This window comes from Porites lutea, chromosome 1 (assembly GCF_958299795.1).
Source record: "Porites lutea chromosome 1, jaPorLute2.1, whole genome shotgun sequence".
NCBI classification, from domain to species: Eukaryota; Metazoa; Cnidaria; class Anthozoa; order Scleractinia; family Poritidae; genus Porites; species Porites lutea.
Genome location: NC_133201.1, coordinates 2695246 through 2713480, shown reverse-complemented (window position 1 = coordinate 2713480; position 18235 = coordinate 2695246). Strand labels below are relative to the sequence as shown.

Genomic DNA, 18235 nt, shown 5'->3' with positions numbered 1-18235 from the left:
AGTATTTCTTTGAGACAGACATGATTTTGTTCACCCGCTGATTAGATGTGGTTGTTCGCCCGTCTCAGCGATTATAAAATATGTAATGCTTCTTCTAAGAAAGGTTACACAAATAAAGCAGAGTAAAGAGCATTCCATATATAATGTCAGCCGCTTTGTAGCGCCATCTTTGTTGCTTTGTCAGAGCACGATCGGAAAATCGGAAAATGACGTCACTGAGACGATCGGAAATCCCGACTCTTCGGGTCTACTTCACCCTACGCTGACCGCTACGAGCCTACGCATGCGTTTTATGGTCACAAAAACAAAACCCATTGTATTGATTGACCTTGATTACCACAGCTAAAAGGACCTAACTGCTCATTCGCGACACAAACACGGAAAAAAAAGGAGAAAAAAAAGAAAAAGAAACGGCCAGCATTCCTTAACTCGCTGCCCTCCGAGCGCAAGTAATAAGGCATAAAAAAACAGGAAATTCAATGACCTCTCCATATTTTATTGGCTCCATTTGGCTTAGCACTACAAATTTTGACTAACATTTAAATCATACTAGGGAATAGCAACCTCAAGTGCCGTCATTTCTCCCTTAGAGTTGTTGTTTTACAACTCGGACGGCTCGTGATTAAGAGTTTTAGTAGGGATACAGACACTTGTCGTTTTGAGGGATAGCTATGGGTTTATTGCTGGGCTCAGTGAAGCCTTGTTCCTTTACAAATTCCAAGACCTCCTCTTCATAATCCAGCCTGAAGGTCTCCACGTTTCTTGCAAGCACATATAGTCCCAGCTTGCGAGGGTCAGTAGCCACGGAGTACTCGTAAAGACCGTCTTTCTCAGGTCCAAGGCTAATCACCCAGTCTGGTAGAAGAGAATAAAATCGGTAAGCCCCGTTAACTGGTATGGCAACAGTGTGGAGAAAATGGTACGAGCAATTTCGACGAAAGGGATTTAAACTTGCCTCTGGAATGGGCTAGAGAAAAAAATCACTTAAGCTTGAAATCGGTGACACGTTTTGGACTGGTGTCTCTGGGGTAGCGCATTCTTTCGGTAACAATGCCCAGGGATGGAAAATCTTCACTTAAGGTGTTTCGATATAGTTTTTCAGAGGCCATACCAATATTTTTCAATCGCTTTAAAAGTGATTTTATCCTTGTCTGATCGCTACAAAATTTTCACCAATGATTGACTATAGATTGAAATTTGTCAAAATGCAGGTTTTAGTAAAATCGATAGTACTGTGACAACAATAAACAAATACTTTGAAATTGATAAACGCCAAATTTTGTGCGATCTAGACTAGCTAATGAAAATCCAACACTAAGAACTTACAGTTTGGTGTTTAGCAAATAATCTCCGTAAGAAGTAAAAAAGTCCGTATGTTTGAATTCGACTAAAACGATATTTCAAACCTTAAATTTTCAAAAGCCGTGATAGATTATTTAATGAAAACGTTATAAATGACTCAAATTATCCTTAAGTAGCGTCAGAATGCTTCTTAACATCATATTTCGATGCTAGAAAATTTTGGTGTATTTTCGTTCTTGTGATCTTAAGAACTAACCCGTTTTCTCACCACCTGTATAAGTGCAACTTCATTTAAAATTTGGACTTTGGTTTACATTCAAAAGATACGATAAATTCAAACTAAAATGTACAAGTCATGGAGGTATGTATAGTGCGCATTATTTTGGAAAAATTAGCATAACGTCAAAACAGTGAATGTTGTAACGCAGATTTTTGACAGGTTGGTAGGATAGGTTTAGATGTTGAGTGAATCAATCTCAAGGAAAGTTTCAGACCTTATTATATACATTATGAAGATTATGTGAAGAGATTTTAAAAAAATTCGTTCTAAAGACGTCATTAATTACTGTTATCATGCGATGGGGGAACATGTGGCAGTGCGACGCGCGATTACTCTATGAAGCGAACCGAAGAGCACTGGGAACTAAGGACATGGTAACCTCTTTTTTTTTCAGTTTGTACCATCACCGATCGTCTGATTTTTCGCTGTTAACAGAACCTGTCTCAGTCTAAGTTGAATCTGCTGCTCCTGTGATCCCGCAGTCGAAGAATACTTAAAGAAGGACGAGTGAAACGACTGCTCCCGCAGTCCCGAAGTGGACGAATAATGAATAGGAAAAGGCAGTTCATGACATGCTTTAAGAGCGAGGAATATACATCTTTTGACCTGCTTCATCACGCCGAGTTCTCGTTTGTGCAGAGACCACAAATTAAACTTATATATTTCTGCATTGAAGACGGGAACAGTCCTTTGTTTAACGATCAGTTATTGATAAAACGCGCTGATAATGCGCCGAGGAAGGTGACAAAATATCCAGCAGACTGAACACATTCATTTATTGTGGGAATGATTTCAATTTACAGCAAGCTTCAATTTTTAGTTTTGTTTCGACATCTGCCTCTCTCGCTCCTCATCCCCCTTCAAAATCACAGTGGAAAAAATTAAAAGAAGGCCAGGTTGGGCCCATGCATGTTACGATCAAATGAACAAAAAAATGTTTCACTAGACAAAAATCTGCTGAGACAACGCACAGATTATGCACGATTTCCGTATAACCGCAAACATTAATAATATTATGCATACAGCTATTGTTCACAGAAAACAAAAATCAGAACAATACCAAACCTTTGCAAACGGGCAGCTAAATTTATTGATAAGCTGAAGCCTTGGAAATATTTTTTGACAAATCAGGAATTAAAGAAACAAATCTTTAGTAATTTAGAGCACACAAACCAAATAACACGAGCAACAGAAATACCTCTACGCCTTATAATATTCCCAGCGATTACCATTTCAGATATCACTATCTTGGAATCTTTGCCTTCCAACGGTACAGTCACAGTTTTCCGACCAATCAGACCTGAATTCTGTCCACCTTTTAGGTCTCAAACACTGAAGAAAACACTTCTCTGCCTCTACGAAGCTCTCATCCTGGGAGACCCAGGGGTAGATAGTGGGGGCGAGGGAAAGTCTCAACGGGCGGAAAATTTTTTCCGCCTGTTTAGACTTTCCCTCGCCCCAACTATCTGCCCCTGGGTCTCCAGGATTAGAAGGCCTCAAAGGGTAACCATCTTTGTTTTGGAAGGAATAAGCCAATGAGAACGCACGTATGAACGCGCAATGGAATGCACCAATCAGCGATCGTTTAAGTTCGCTGTGTTCCAGGGTCTTCTCTCCTGTCGCCGCCATATTGGAAAGCGAGAAGACCCTGGGGACGAGGTTGTCGGTGTTGAGAAGCCGAGTTGCGAAAATATAGAAACCAGTCCCTTTCGTGTGGAAACTTCGTCAAAAAACCGTCTATGTTCCATCTAGATATAAATTTAGAGACGTCTTGAAGACGTGCTAACGGACGAATCAGCTTCAGACGAATTTTGCTCCATAATTCGTCTTAGCACCGAACTTATTGCCCCCGCAGGGATTTCGCCCAGAAGGCGAAATTCCGAGGAGGCACTCTAGTAACTCGCGCGTATATTAAGGAAAGTACTTAATACAGCTGAAATATACAGTCATTCAGTCAGTATAGAAAAAATCTCGATTTGCTTGAACAGGGGCCGCGAGGAATTGGTTGGTAATGATGACGTTTCTATTTTTTGCGCCCGCAAGTACGAAATGGTTAGGATGACGTAAAGACAGAAAATCCCGAAGGGACCGCTCAGGTAGATTTTGTGACATTTATTGTGCAGTCATACTTCGATACTCTTTTGCGTTACGCAGTGACATTCTGTGGAGCAGTTGTTTTGAAAGTTATGGACCAAAAGACACTCGTTAAGCGCAGATGAGGTTATAAGGTGCGTTTAACTGCATGTGTATATATAAATACTTGGAGAGTTTGCCAGACACGAGTTCACAAATCTTTGATTTATATTGGAAACCTTGCCAGACACTCTTTCTCTCTCTTTGACCGGAGTAAGACTCAGCCCCAAACAAGCAAGACGAGTGAACAACGGCTAGCTTATCACTAGCAGGACGATGGACGATTACAGAAATTCGCCGACAATCAAATTCCGTGCTGACTTATTCCCTGCTCACAGATGTCCTTCCGTTATTAAGTTTCATGTAAGACTAGAATACGCGAGCGTCAATCGATCAAACGTCCTTTTAATTTCTAAGGCTTACTTTCCGGCAAATAAAATGAACTGAATGTAAAAAGTGAAAGAGAAATAGCGAAAAATTCAACTTCTAATTAAATCTTTTCCTTATGGTCAGGCTGTATGGTTTAGAATAAACTATTCTCGAAACTGAGAATGTTTTAATCAAAGCTGTGTAAATCGAGTTGAAACTGTGCATGGAACCTTGCGTTTCCTGTATTTATCTCACCTATGGGTATGAATGATGTGTGAAAATCTTCATTACGAATCGGTATATTTCAAAGAGCTACAAAACGAGCAAGAATACTATTGACCGACAATATACAGGACGGGGACAGCTGTAGTGTCAACTATTACTAGTACTAGAGACGAATTATCCGTCTGAGCTGGATAATCCGTCTAGACTGATTATTCGTCTCTAGTATAAATTCGGCCAGTGATAGATATAGAATTTCAAATAATCAAAGGTGGGAATGTATTTCTCGTAGTTGTTCTTTCTAACTGTCCATGTTCTGGCTATGGTCAATATTGTGATAGCACAGTTGAAAATTATACCCATCTTTCTTGAAAACCTAACAACTCACAAAATGATACTCACATGGAACAGGGAATGGGACTCTATCGAAGAAAATGTTGAACTTTCCGCTCGTTTCGACTTGTACAGCGGTTCCTGGGAAGTCCTCCTCCGGTCCAGTTTCATTCCCTAGGCGTTGAAGGAACAATAAAGCAACAGTTCCGTTTCCATTGTCGGTAACTTATGAAAAAAAAAAAGATAGAATTTCATGTTAGAGATTACTACAAATTGAAAGCTGGATCAAGTCTTTTAGATACATGTACCATGAGTAAAAAATTTAAAGAAAACGATGGGAAATGGTCTTTTGGACGTATTGGTCGGGTAAAAGCATCTGGTGACTACAAATAACCGAAACCAACTTTACTATGACCAGTTCAAGTACAAGCAGATCAATTACACGTTAGCCCACACCCTTATGTGATACAGGCAAAAAAGTTTTATTGGAAAATAGGCCCCTCTTAAAGTTCATACGAAAATTCCTCCGGGACTCTAGCGGCTTTTATTTTCCACATCCTCACTAGTCAAGATATCGATGACGTCATTTGCAGCTTGTTTTTACTGTTAACGGCAAGGTTTACCAGATAACGCTTATGTCCAACTGACAATAAAAAGAAAATGACATGGCGGCTTGGATATATGATTTTATTTTGTCGCGGTAAGAGCAATGACTCACCGTGCTCGTTCGTAAGATATATTTGTTACTACCTGAAAATAACCTCTATACATGTCTAATATGATATTCTTTTCAAAAGAATTATTGCTAGTTCACAGGCCTAGATTCCATGTAAAATTTAAAGGGAAAAACCCGCGATATCGCTTTGTGATTCCTTTGATGTCATTTCTTTAAGGTTTTCTTCGATTAAATGCTACGTCGAACTTTCGTAACGTGAAGTCGGAAACTTAGTCCCTTTGCTGGTTTTCTGAAAGGTAAATATTTTGAGATTTAGGATGAATAAAGGTCAGTTAGCAATTTCGGAGGGGGAAATGAATTTTCGATCCCTAAAATTTTCTGCCTCTAGCAGTATTCAGCTAAGAAATCTGAACAGATCAGGTCGCCTATAGCCCACCTAAATGCCCGTTGAGAAGGTAAAAGAACGATCTGCGAACGCAAGAAACAATTTTTTAAACTTTTTAATGAAATTTCCTCGTTGGGTGCTCGTGACGTTATGGTATAGGAATTTGACATGATACAGTGTGCAGTGTTCCTTTTCATGTTTCATGGTAACGTTCATATTGGTTTTCTGACGTTCTGTGCTGCGTAATGTAAGAACATGGCAAAAAATGAGAACATTCACTTTTGGTTCAGCGTCGGCCCCAAAATTAGATGTTCTTATATTAAAAAAAGGGTACACTTCAATAGCGGGCGAGCTCACTACTGTAGGAGGACATCTTTGAGGGAAGGTCGCAGAAGTGAATCTCAGTTTCCACGAGCCAGTGTCGGCAGACAATTTAAAGAAGAAATGCCATTTTAAAAAACAGAGAAGTGTAAGGGGAAAAACAAATGAATGCAGAGCTTGTTCCGTTTTATCCAGGAAATTCCGTGTAACCGACTGTAGTTGTATCCCTGTATAAACTGACGGAAAATAGGACTGAAATAATACTGACCGAAATCAGTTATACTTACATCGTGCTGTTGTGCAATATATATCACTGCCTTGAACGTTCGCAGCAAATTGATTGTAGTACATCTGAATCATATGAGAAACACCGAGTGTAAGTTAATGATACTGAACAATACACCGAACCTAGAAGCAGGACAAGTCTTCCATAAATTAAACGCCCTAGAAATGAGAGAAAACGGTGACTATTTAGCAGGGTGTTTAAGCATCGACGAACTGCTTCGCGATTATTCCGTCCCGTTCACGTTGTAAAGTGAGGGCGAAGTAGCCCTTGACTAAATTGGTAGGAACGAAGTTGAAGTAAAGATAGAGAGTGAAAGATTTACCGTCGTGGGCTCACGTTGTCCACAGAACCTTGAATTTCTTCATTTCATGTTGTTGTTTTGCTGAAGACGGCAATCGTGTAGCACGATTTTGTTTTCATCATGTTAAACCTATTGTTTTGGTGGTGTTCCCGTTGTCTTTCCTTAAACTTCCTACTGGATCTCAACACTGAATTACGCCGGACTATCCTCGTAGCCAGAAATGAGGATTACCCATTTGGATGGGAACGCAAGGCAATTTTGGTTTGATGCAAACTAGTGACATAGTATTGACACGTTCATCATCTACATTATATTATAAAATACAAACAAACCAAACGAAAACCACTTTCCCACTTCCATAACTACAATTTAGAAATTACTCCATACCATGTACTGAACTTGCTAAACAGAGAGATGAAGAAAACCAAACGTAAAGACCCTTGACAAGACGATGATGGGATCGCGATCAGACCTGACGGAACGTTAATATTCATGCTTTTGATTGCCACGAAGCTAATTTCGCGGCTAACAGCTAGCGCAGTCTCTTTAGAAGCCTTTTGTGCAACGGATTTCCTCCTGCCCTTGCAAGAAACGTCCTTTCGCAGAATTTTATCTTAGATGTGATTCTCGGGCTCCCGAGTTTCTGACCTGTGATATGAACCGCTATGTCGACTCAGATAGAGAAAGTTTGCTAAAAAGCTCACGAAACCTGTTCAGGGAAAGAAAGAAATAATCCTTGCTCTGGAAAATCTTGTCCCTTTATCAGGATTGCCAACTAAACTTTTGAAAGGGCTTTTCAAACAAGGAGTATGAAATCATTTTCACTCTTTTAAAACTAAATTTAGCGGTTTCCTTTGCTTTTAACTCTACAGTGATGTTTAATAGAACTTAGCTTACCTCATACCACAGACCCAAATACTTGGTGATGTCCAGTTTCTTCACGGGAATGACGTCCGCATGAGTTTCAGTAAAGGAGAAGATCATCAGCACCACGCAAAGTAAATGAAGATTCATCTTGAATTCTTTATTCAGATTAGGTTTGCCAATGGATTGATTGGGGAAAGCGTTGACTCTAGATGGAAACACGCATGTTTTATATTCTTTTGTAACACGGGTCTGTGGTATTACAAACAAGATACTGAGGTGGCTGGAAGCATTGATCACAAAAATCGTTTACAGGACTAACTTTGATTGTCTCCAAGGTCACTAAGAAAGTAAGCTGTTTGTTTTCTTGGCAAGGAATTGCATTACGTGAAAGAATTGGAGGTCTGTTCTTGTCTGTTTGCTTTCTAGATGAATACTTATATGCGAGATTTGCAGTAGTAACCAGTTAGTAGTAGTTTAGCCTGTAGCCGACACCAACATTTTGCGACGATACGACTGTTTTCCCTGCGAAATGATGTCTGAGGATTGAGCCAGAAATTCCATACTGATAACACATCACTACCCAGATCTAGTTAGTGACTCGTCATCATTAATGAATTTCTGTATCATTTCTCAGACATCATGATATATTTGGGGTGATTATAATTAAGTATGCTGTCAACTACGTACATAAGCACTCTATTTGATAAGCCTGCAGCAAAGGTGAGAATATTTCTTGGTCGACTCCTCTCCCGTTACGAAACCATTTCTTCACTTGGTCGATTTACTTCCTAAACATTCTTTCTAGGTACTTGTTTTTTAAATACAGACCGACATTTCTAGTTACTCGAGGATTCGAGTTACAAAAGCGCGCCACATTCAAAAATGGTGGTAGACGTGTGAAGACAAAGAGCTTTGAATATTCTTTTTTTTAATTGATTCCCACTAAGAAAGGAGAAGCGGACAATGTCTGCAAAGATGGGGAAAATGGGAAGAAAAGTTTTATAATTAATCGCATGAATTGTGAATGATATTAACCATCCAAAACAAATTTTTCTCACTGAGCCAAATACCAGCCACGGCTGTAACTTAAGATCTAAACCGGGTTCAGTAGCAATACCAAAGTCAGGAACGCAAAGACATGCAAATTCATTTATACCGAGAGCTGCAAGACTACTTTCATGATCTGTTATTTTTACTTACTTTTTTTTATTAGAATAATCACTTGATAGCATTTTATAGTATATGTAAATCCATTGTACATATTTTTAAAAGATTAATAAGAATAAAGCTTATTATTTCATTGATCTAACAGTAAAATAGCTTACTCGTAGGAAATAAAACAGTAAAAGAACATTAATATTATATCATCTTCGCGAGGCAGAATTACTTGGCGTGATTTTCCTGTCATAAAAGCGAGAAAATCAATTTGCATTGTTAACTCGCTAAACACAAGACCACAGCTATTTTCACTGCATTTCTGGACTCTTCTGCCCTTATAAAGCTAAAGTTTTCGCAGGAAAACACGTGCAATAGGTATTATGTAATTTTGTTTCGTTTGACTCTTGAGGAAAGGTGAAACAAAACTTCCTGTCGTATTGAAAGCGCTCAGCTTCCTAGCAGATATGGACTATCATCACAAGGATATTAATACTATGGTCAATTCAAAAACTCTACTACAATCACAAAGGACAAATATCTTACCTGATTTTTCTCTCATGGTTTTTAAAAAGGCTTCCTCGGTGCTGTGGATTCGCAATTCGATTTCCGCATGATTTAGCTGATATCGGGAGTAGACAGGGCTATGAAGGGTGCTCTCTCGCTACTTTGGCTCAGCTTAAAACGTTAAAACAACTGTTTCAAACAGAATTTATCACAATAGGGGCCTCCTCTAACGAATACAACATTTTCTTGCTTAAAAGTATGGTTTTAAGCTCGGAATCTTTACAGCATGTAGTAGTTCTGGCTCAAATGGATTTCACTAAGAAGTCTGGGCGTAGCGCCTGAAGACCGAAGAGGGAGACGACATCTCTACATATAAAATCTCTTTGATTTAAAATATTTAGAATTAAGCGCTTTCTTTATTCATTCGTGACAACTACAAATGGATATTGTCACCTCAGAAGTCTGGGTGTGCGCCTGAAGACCGAATAGGGAGAGACCATCTCTACATATAAAATCTCATTGCTTTAAAGTATTTAGAATTAAGCGCTGTTTTCAGTAATTGTACCACAAATCACCTGACAAATGGGAACCATCACCTTAAAAGTCTGGACTTGCGGCATGAGGAGTAAAAGGAAACCCCTACATATAAAAACAGCTCGGTTTAAAATATTTAGTCTCAAAGGCTATCTTCAATAATTCTTACTAAAATGGATTTCTTTACCTCGAGGAAATCCCTAGATAAAAAAAAATTCGGTTTAAAATATTTAGAATTAAGCACTATCTTCAATAATTGAAATACGAATGGGAATCATCTGTTTTCTATGCTTTACACTGTTTATTGTTTGTTACCCGGGAAATCTTTTAGAGGACGGGTAGCTTGCAAACCAAACTGAACGCAGGGTTGTCGGAACATCAACAAGAAGATTTATTCCCAAAAATGAACGTTGTTTCCACTGAGTAAAACTCCACAACAGCACGTAACTCGATAAACTTACACGGCCTTCGCCAACTTGAGTAAACACTGTTTTCGTCACACTTAACTAAACACGACTAACGTCAAACTCTCTTCGCTTGTGAAAACTAGTTAAAACTTAACTCGGACTCGCCTACTTATATACTTTCACAATAACATTCTAGAACTTTCCAAATAGTCTAATTATAGGGAGATTGCCAAATATACTACTTTAGAAACGCCTACACAAGATCCTAAAATAGACAAACTATGAACTCTCGCGAACCTTCCAGAATACAATTTTTCGTAATATTCTTAAATTGCGTTGCTGGCGTGCCACGTAATCTTTCTAATTTTGGCGGGCTTCACCTTATACTTTCGCGGGCTTTCTAGGGATCTCTACGGCCTCCTTCTATAATTTGTCGGGACATCGCTGCCTACTTGGTTAGTACCGACCGGCTACTCTTTTTGGCATTTCTTTATGGATATCGCTTTTAAATAAAATATCCCTGGACTGGTTAAGAAACATCATCTGAAAACTATAGCAAATGTTCATGTGTCACTTACAGTTATAGGTACTACAAAAATGCCACGAAACTCAATACTTTGCTTGTGAGTGCTTGTGCTGCTTTGCTCGACAAAAATACCCCAACATATGCAAGAGCAGCGGTTTCAGTTCTTTCTACAAGTTCCTCATGTATGCAGACCAAAAAAGTACTAAAAATGGCTAAACGGCAAAATGGCCTTATGGAAATGTGGACGGCCGTGCCAAAAAAAAAGCAAGTCAGTTATTTTCTATGTTGTTTGTAAACAAAATGTGTATTTCATATAACAGCAAAACCACTCACCTTTAGTAACATAAACATTTGGAATTTAAGTCAATTGCAATGTGTATGTGGACCGCTAAAATGATCTATGTATTTAAAATCGTGACGTGTAGTGTTTCAGTCTAATCTTTGTAAGTTTCGATCTGCAGGTAGAGTAAAGTTGACAACAGGTGCTTTTTAGCGTAACTTTTCTTTCCTGTAAATGGCAGGCGATTAAAAAGGAAACATCTCCTCGTACTTATCGGAAAAAAAAACAGCAAAAAGCTATCTCCTTGATCTAGAGAGGCATCTTAGGTCACTTTCCTTTCTTAAATAAACGTCTTTTACCCGAGTTCGAAAAAGGTATATCATTTTTCGCATCTTTGTAGCGTTTTGGGACAAAAAAGCCCTTTCGTTGCAGCTTACTTAAGATGGTGTGGCATCTTTTGCCACGCGCTTCAATCCTTCAAATCAAAGCCCATTTCCTGCAAATTACCACAATTACAAAAGTGACAAAAACTGCCGGTTTTAGTCTGGCCATTTTAAACTCACGCAAACCTAGGAAAATGAAATACTGCTTTTTATACCCACCTCCTTAGGTGCAAAAAGTACACCGCATTTCATTCTCTTTATTATAATTGGGCAGCACGGCTATAGTGGTATGAATTGGCTATATAGTGGCTATAGTGGTATGAATAAAATTGGGCACCACGGCTATAGTGGTATGAAGGACTCAGACGACCAGTTGAAATGTTGAGACACTCCACTTTCTTGCTTCAAACCGCTGCTAGTCACAGGTCTGGGAGATATAATACTGACCTCCCTCCTCCCATCCATTCACAGCTGTTCCTCCATGTTTTGAGCATGGTCTTGTATTGCTAGCAACTTTGATAAGGGCAGGAAGGGGGATCACAGACACAAGATCGTAGGCAGGCCATTTAAGCCAAAATACGGTACAGTGTCTAATAGACAAGTATTTTTGCAACTGGTTTTAGCTTGCCCTTCAACAAAGACAACTGCTTGCTTCACTTACTTGATAATCGTATTTGCAGGGAAAAATCTCTCCTTCTCTCCTTCTCTATGTCTTGCGTTGCTTCAGTTCTGTTCTAAATATTAAGTGCTACACCCATTTTTAAATCAGCCAGAAAATCAGCTCCTTGGTGCAAATTAATGCTGGCATAAGTCTTCTCGGATTGGTTAAAACAGACTAATTATTAAAACCTTGCAGATAATTACTTTGATAAAATCGTTTTTCTGTCGAAGTTTTCATCGTTAAGCTCAGGTCATCTGGCCAACACCAAACAAGGAGAGCATTATAAAAACTACAAGTTATCTGATTACATACAAACTTTTCATAAGAACAGAGAGGAAGGTACCAAAATTACATTTTGGAAATCCTGGCTGGTTGTCGATTTTGCAGAGGGATGAAGCTTCTTGTCTAAAAATGATTGGCTAAAACGTTTCCATAAATTAACTACGGACGTGATCGGAAAACTCAGGGGAGGCGAATTAAGAATGCATTACATAGTTCGAGGCTAAATTTAGAACAATTAGTGTTTCCTAAAATTTCAAATTAAGAGTTGTTCACCGACACGATTTTGGTTGAAAAGTCAAGAAAACACCCCCAAAACGGTTAATGAACAAAGTAGTCATTTCTTACGAAATACTGATAGAGGATCAAATTGAGGTGAAAATATAAACCGCTGGAGAATCTCAACACAAACACGGCTTTGATGTCTGTCGATATTCCTAATCAAAACATAATTCTATGAAAAGAAGTGCTATCTTGGAAATATACTCATTTAACTGAAAATACCTTGACAGCAAGAGCTGTTTCTGGAGAGATGCACGAAAATGTGACATTTGCTATGCACCGAAGATGTCCGAAGAAACTTTCTATCGCTCATCAGTTAAACATATAGGCTAAAACTTAGAGTGGTAAAACAACTCACTAAGATAATCGACTATAGAGCGCTAAAAACAACTTAACTACAAACATGTACCGCAGCAAATGCCACAAACGGCTAACGTGACTTAGTCTTTCAATCAACAGAATAACAAAGAGAATTATATTGTAGTTGGAAATCATTTTCTCATTTTGAGTGAGATGTCATTTGATCACTATCACATTCTAGAAGCGCTCAGGCAGAAGACCTGACGTTTTAGTATCGATATCCCTGAGCGCTTGTCAGCACAAACACGGTTTTGATATCTGTCGATAACCTCCAAATGACAATACTTGCATGAAAAGAAGTGTTACCGTGGAAATATACTCATTTAACGAAAAATACTTGGACAGCAAGAGGTGTTACTACGAAGATGCACGAATACTGGACATTTGCTTTGCACCGAACTCGTGTCAGGAGAAACTTTCTATCGATCATCATTTAAGGCAATTCCCTTGTCTTGCACTGCGCATCACCTATTGCGCATAACATTGCGACTTTAAATTTTACCAATTACCTGGAAAAAGGTAAAAAAGGCTCCCTTTATAGTCCAAATCATTTTAAGAGCGATTCTGATAACTCCTCCCGGCTTAAATGGTGCTGGGCTTAAAACACACCGCAGTCCCTTCGCGTAAAATGATCACTTGAAGCCAAAACTATATGACAAGCTAGAGATGCGTTTATAATGCGAAGGCGCCGTTGAACGGCGCATTCATGATATATTTGTGGTGATTATAATTAAGTATACTGTCAACTCCTATTGTTTCGAACCAAGGCTCAAGTTAACAGAAAGAGCTTGAAACATGTTTATGCCGTCAACACTTACCGGTGAGAATATTTTTTGGTCGATTCCTCTTCCGTTGCGAAACCATTTTTTCACTTGGTCGATTTACTTCCTAAACATTCTTTCAAGGTACTTGTTTTTTAAATACAGACCGACATTTCTAGTTACTCGAGGATTCGAATTGCAAAAGCGCGCCACATTCAAAAATGGTGGTAGACGTGAGAAGATAAAGAGCTTTGAATATTCTTTCTTTTATTGATTCCCGCTAAGAAAGGAGAAGCGGATAATGTCTGCAAAGGTGGGGAAAATGGGAAGAAAAGTTTTATAATTAACCGCATGAATTGTGCATGATATTAACCACCCTAATTAATTTTTTCTCACTGAGCCAAATACCAGCCACGGCTTTAACTTAAGATCCAAACCAGGTTCAGTAGCAATACCAAAGTCAGGAACGCAAAGACATGCAAATTCATTTATACCAAGAGCTGCAAGACTCCTTTTATGATCTGTTATTTTTACTTCCTTTTTTTTTTTGAGAATAATCACTTGATGGCATTTTCTAGTATATGTCAATCCATTGTAAATATTTTTAAAAGATGGATAAATAAAGCTTATTATTTCATTGATATAACAACAAAATAGCTTACTCGTAGGAATTAAAACAGTAAAACAACATTAATATTATATCATCTGGCGAGACAGAATTACTTGGCGTGATTTTCCTGTCATGAAAGCGATGATGATGATGATGTATCATTGTAGACTCACCATGCCAGATAAATATCGAACAGAGCGTATGATAAACAATGGTTACTTTAGAACACCTCATCCCATCACCAGCACCTACCCTCAACAGCTCAGGGAGCAACTAAACATGGCGATGGAAGCTGTAGAAGAGCGGATGTCTACCTTTATGCAAGCTGGCTCTGGGTGGACCCTCTCAAGAAATCATGCATTGGTGTTGGAAATGGTGGATTACCAACCCTTAGGAGGGAGTTCGTATATAGAACTCCCGAAAGATGTCTATGATACCAAAGCTATTGTCAATGTGAAAAATGATGACCAGGAATGTTTTAAGTGGTCAGTACTGGCAGCCCTCCATCCAACTTTAAAGAATGCAGAGCGAGTCAGTAAGTACCATAAGTATAAAGACGAACTCAATTTTGATGGAATCGACTTCCCCGTCACCATTGATCAGATTGGAAAGTTTGAGAAACAGAATCCAGGAATCAGTGTTACTGTCATTGGTATCGATAAACCAGAGAGAAGCAAAAAGGGAGTTGTCTTACCTTCGATCATGTTGCCTCTTAGAGTACCAGATCAGCAACTCGAAAAGCATGTCGTTCTGCTCTACTGGGGGCGTGAAGAACAGCATCACTACGCTCTGGTGAAAAACTTTAACAGACTTCTCTCTAGAACCAAGTCTCATCATGAGCAAACTTTTTTTTGTCAACGCTGCTTTCAAGGTTTCATACGCCCTGATTTACTTGAAAAGCATTCTGAAATTTGTCGTCATATCCCCATTCAAGTGGTCGACGAAGAAATTTCGTTCAAAAACTGGGCAAAGACAGAGGAAAGTTTATTTAGAATCTATGGTGATTTTGAATGCCTTCTCCACGAATGTGAAGAAGGAGGCGACAACGAGAAGACCGTTAAAGTGCAAAAACATATCCCCTGCAGCGTCGCGTGGGTTTTAATCTCCAATCATCCTGAGGTAGAATCACGTAGTTTTCTGTATCGTCCCTCACCAAATTCAGACATGTCTCTAGAAGAGACCAGTGAGCAAGTCATTGACCAGCTGATGGAAAGTCTCCAGCAAATTGAAAAGGAACCGCTCCCTTACCAGCTAGAGGTTAAACCTATGGTAATGACTGAAGAACAGGAAGCCGATTTTCAAGCTGCTACTCATTGTTATATGTGTGAAGAGCTCTTCTATGAGAAAGAAGAAAATTGGTGCAAAGTACGCGATCACAATCACGCTACAGGAGAATACCGCGGAGCGGCGCATTTTTCGTGTAATCTGAACAAGCGGCGTACAACACACATCCCGGTGTTCTTCCATAATTTGCGCGGGTATGATTCCCACCTCATCATGCAGGGGATTCACAGATATGCCAACAAGAAAAGAATAAGCGTCATCCCGAACAATATGGAAAAGTACGTTTCCTTTAGCCTTGGAAACTTAAGGTTTCTTGATTCCCTCCAATTCTTGGGACCGGGTGCTAGTTTGGATGCTTTGGCTGGAAATCTTACAGAGTTCCCACATCTCAAGGAACATTTTGAAAAAGTGTGGGGTTTTAACAAACCTGACGATGTCAATCTATTATGCCAGAAAGGTGTCTACCCTTATTCCTATATGAAGAATTTTGAAGTTTTTGAAGAAACAAGTCTACCCTCAAAACAAGCCTTCCACAATGACTTAACTGGAGATGCTATTTCCCAAGAAAAGTACGAGTTTGCACAGAGAGTTTGGGAGACAATGGGTTGTCAAACTTTGGGGGAATATCACGACCTCTATTTATTTCAAGATATCTTTTTGCTTGCGGATATCTTCGAGCAGTTTCGTCAAGTGTGTATTGAGAATTATGATTTAGATCCCGCTCACTATTACACAGTCCCTGGACTAGCATGGGATGCTGCCTTAAAGTTTACCAAAGTCAAGCTGGAAACCCTCTATGACATTGAAATGCATCAGTTCTTAGAGAAAGGCATGCGAGGTGGTATTTCGATGATTACCCATCGCTATGCTCAAGCCAACAACAAGTACCTAAAGGACTACAATCCTGAACAGCCTAGCAGTTTTAATATCTACCAAGATGCAAACAACCTTTATGGGTTAGCGATGATTCAATCACTCCCAGTGGGTGATTTCAAATGGATGGATGGGAAAGATATACAAAGCTTCAATGTCATGTCAGTAGAAGATGATGCTGACATTGGTTACTTTTTAGAGGTGGATCTAAAGTATCCTAACGATCTACATGATCTCCACTCAGATTACCCACTGGCTCCAGAAAAAATGTCGATTTCCCACGAGATGCTCTCCCCCTATCAGCAGCAATTAAAGGAAGACCTGGGGTATAAGCCGAGTAAAGTGGAAAAACTGGTACCCAATCTCTGGGATAAAGTCAAGTATGTGATCCATTACCGCAATCTGAAGTTTTATCTTACACAAGGTCTCAAGTTGCAGAAGATTCACCGAGTCCTACAGTTCAAGCAGCAACCATGGCTGAAACCATACATTCAACACAACACACAATTGAGAGCCGCTGCTGCCAATGAGTTTGAGAAAGATTTTTTCAAGCTTATGAACAACAGCGTATTCGGAAAAACAATGGAAGATGTAAGAAAACGTGTTAACATTAAGTTGATCACAGAGCCAGCTATGTTTAAAAAACATACAGCAAAAGTCACCTACAAAAGAAGTGTTGTCTTCGTGAATGATGAAGAAAAGCAGGAGTACTTTGTTGGATTGGAAGCAAAACGTACCTCTGTAAAGCTAGACAAGCCTATCTACACTGGCTTCACAGTCTTGGAGCTTAGTAAACTTCACATGTACGATTTTCATTATAATCACATAATGAAAAAGTACGGGCCTGAGAAAGCGAAGCTCTTATTCACTGACACAGACAGTCTCACCTATCACATCACCGCCGAAGACCTGTATCAAGACATGAAACAGGATCAGCACTTATATGACACCAGCAATTATCCCAAAGAACATTTTCTATACAGCACAACAAACAAAAAGATCATTGGAAAGTTTAAAGACGAGGCGGGTGGACTCCCTATTGTTGAGTGGATTGGCCTCCAGGCTAAAATGTATTCCATAAAGCTTGAGGATGGGAAAGAGAAAAAAACAGGCAAAGGGATCAAGAAAAGTGTCTTAAAGAAAGAAGTGAGACATCAAGATTTCAAAGATTGTTTGATGGAGAAAAGAGAATTTCAACATTCTATGGTGAATTTTCGCAGTCATCAGCATCAACTACACACCATCAAGCAGACCAAAAAATCACTCAGTCCATTCGATGATAAACGGTATATCCTCGAGGACGGATTTACTACGAGAGCACACGGTCATTATCAGAATGGAATAACAAGACCTTCTCAAACATCTACTGAAGAAGAACCATCTGAGGAAGGACTAGCTAACTCCATGAAAGCGCTATCATTAGCAAGTACCAACAACACAAGTCTTTCAAAAGCAGACATCGTCATGGAATCTCATGGAAATCAGTCTAGTATAGACTTACCGTTAGCTCCTCCAACAAGTAATAAGTTTCATGCTTATCTCGCTTCTTTTTGGAAGTAGACTTTATTAAGGCTTTTTCATACTTTATTAAGGCTTTATTAGGTATCTCGTGGAGGTAAGGTAGCATGGAGGCGCCAACCCGCTTTAGCTTTTTTCTAGGATTTCTTAGGGGGTACAGTAGCTTGGAAGCCCGAACCCCTGATAAGAACATTTGCATGCTTTGTTTTTGAGAATAAATTAAGGAATTGTAACTGAAGGAAGTTAAAATGACGTATTAAACTAAGTTTAAAATAGTTAAAAACCTTGTGTGGTCTCTGTGTCTATAAATAGAAGGGGTATTAGGGAAAGGGGTCGTTGA

The 18235-nt window shown here is 39.2% G+C and overlaps 2 protein-coding genes across 2 annotated transcripts; one reads left to right on the top strand and one right to left on the bottom strand.

The window, feature by feature from the left end:
* Positions 1 to 485: 485 nt before the first annotated feature.
* On the bottom strand, positions 486 to 11963 carry LOC140933909 (uncharacterized). Its single transcript, XM_073383584.1, has 5 exons — positions 11929 to 11963; positions 7506 to 7680; positions 6309 to 6372; positions 4709 to 4864; positions 486 to 855 (listed from the first exon to the last, which is right to left on the bottom strand). Exons 2-5 carry the CDS (start codon positions 7620 to 7622, stop codon positions 632 to 634), a joined length of 561 nt encoding a protein of 186 aa, XP_073239685.1. The 5' UTR covers positions 7623 to 7680; positions 11929 to 11963; the 3' UTR covers positions 486 to 631.
* A 2431-nt stretch (positions 11964 to 14394) lies between these two features.
* Positions 14395 to 17937, top strand: LOC140933452 (uncharacterized). The gene has a single exon (XM_073383050.1). The coding sequence runs from the start codon at positions 14395 to 14397 to the stop codon at positions 17935 to 17937; it is 3543 nt and encodes a 1180-aa protein (XP_073239151.1).
* Positions 17938 to 18235: the final 298 nt, after the last annotated feature.

Coding starts and splice junctions, on each gene's coding strand:
- LOC140933909 (XM_073383584.1), bottom strand. CDS start 7,622: ATGAATCTTCATTTACTTTGCGTGGTGCTGATGATCTTCTCCTTTACT. Junction 6,373..7,505: donor ATTTGGGTCTGTGGTATGAG/GTAAGCTAAGTT, acceptor CATATGATTCAG/ATGTACTACAATCAATTTGC. Junction 856..4,708: donor AGTCCCATTCCCTGTTCCAT/GTGAGTATCATT, acceptor CTCTTCTACCAG/ACTGGGTGATTAGCCTTGGA.
- LOC140933452 (XM_073383050.1), top strand. CDS start 14,395: ATGCCAGATAAATATCGAACAGAGCGTATGATAAACAATGGTTACTTT.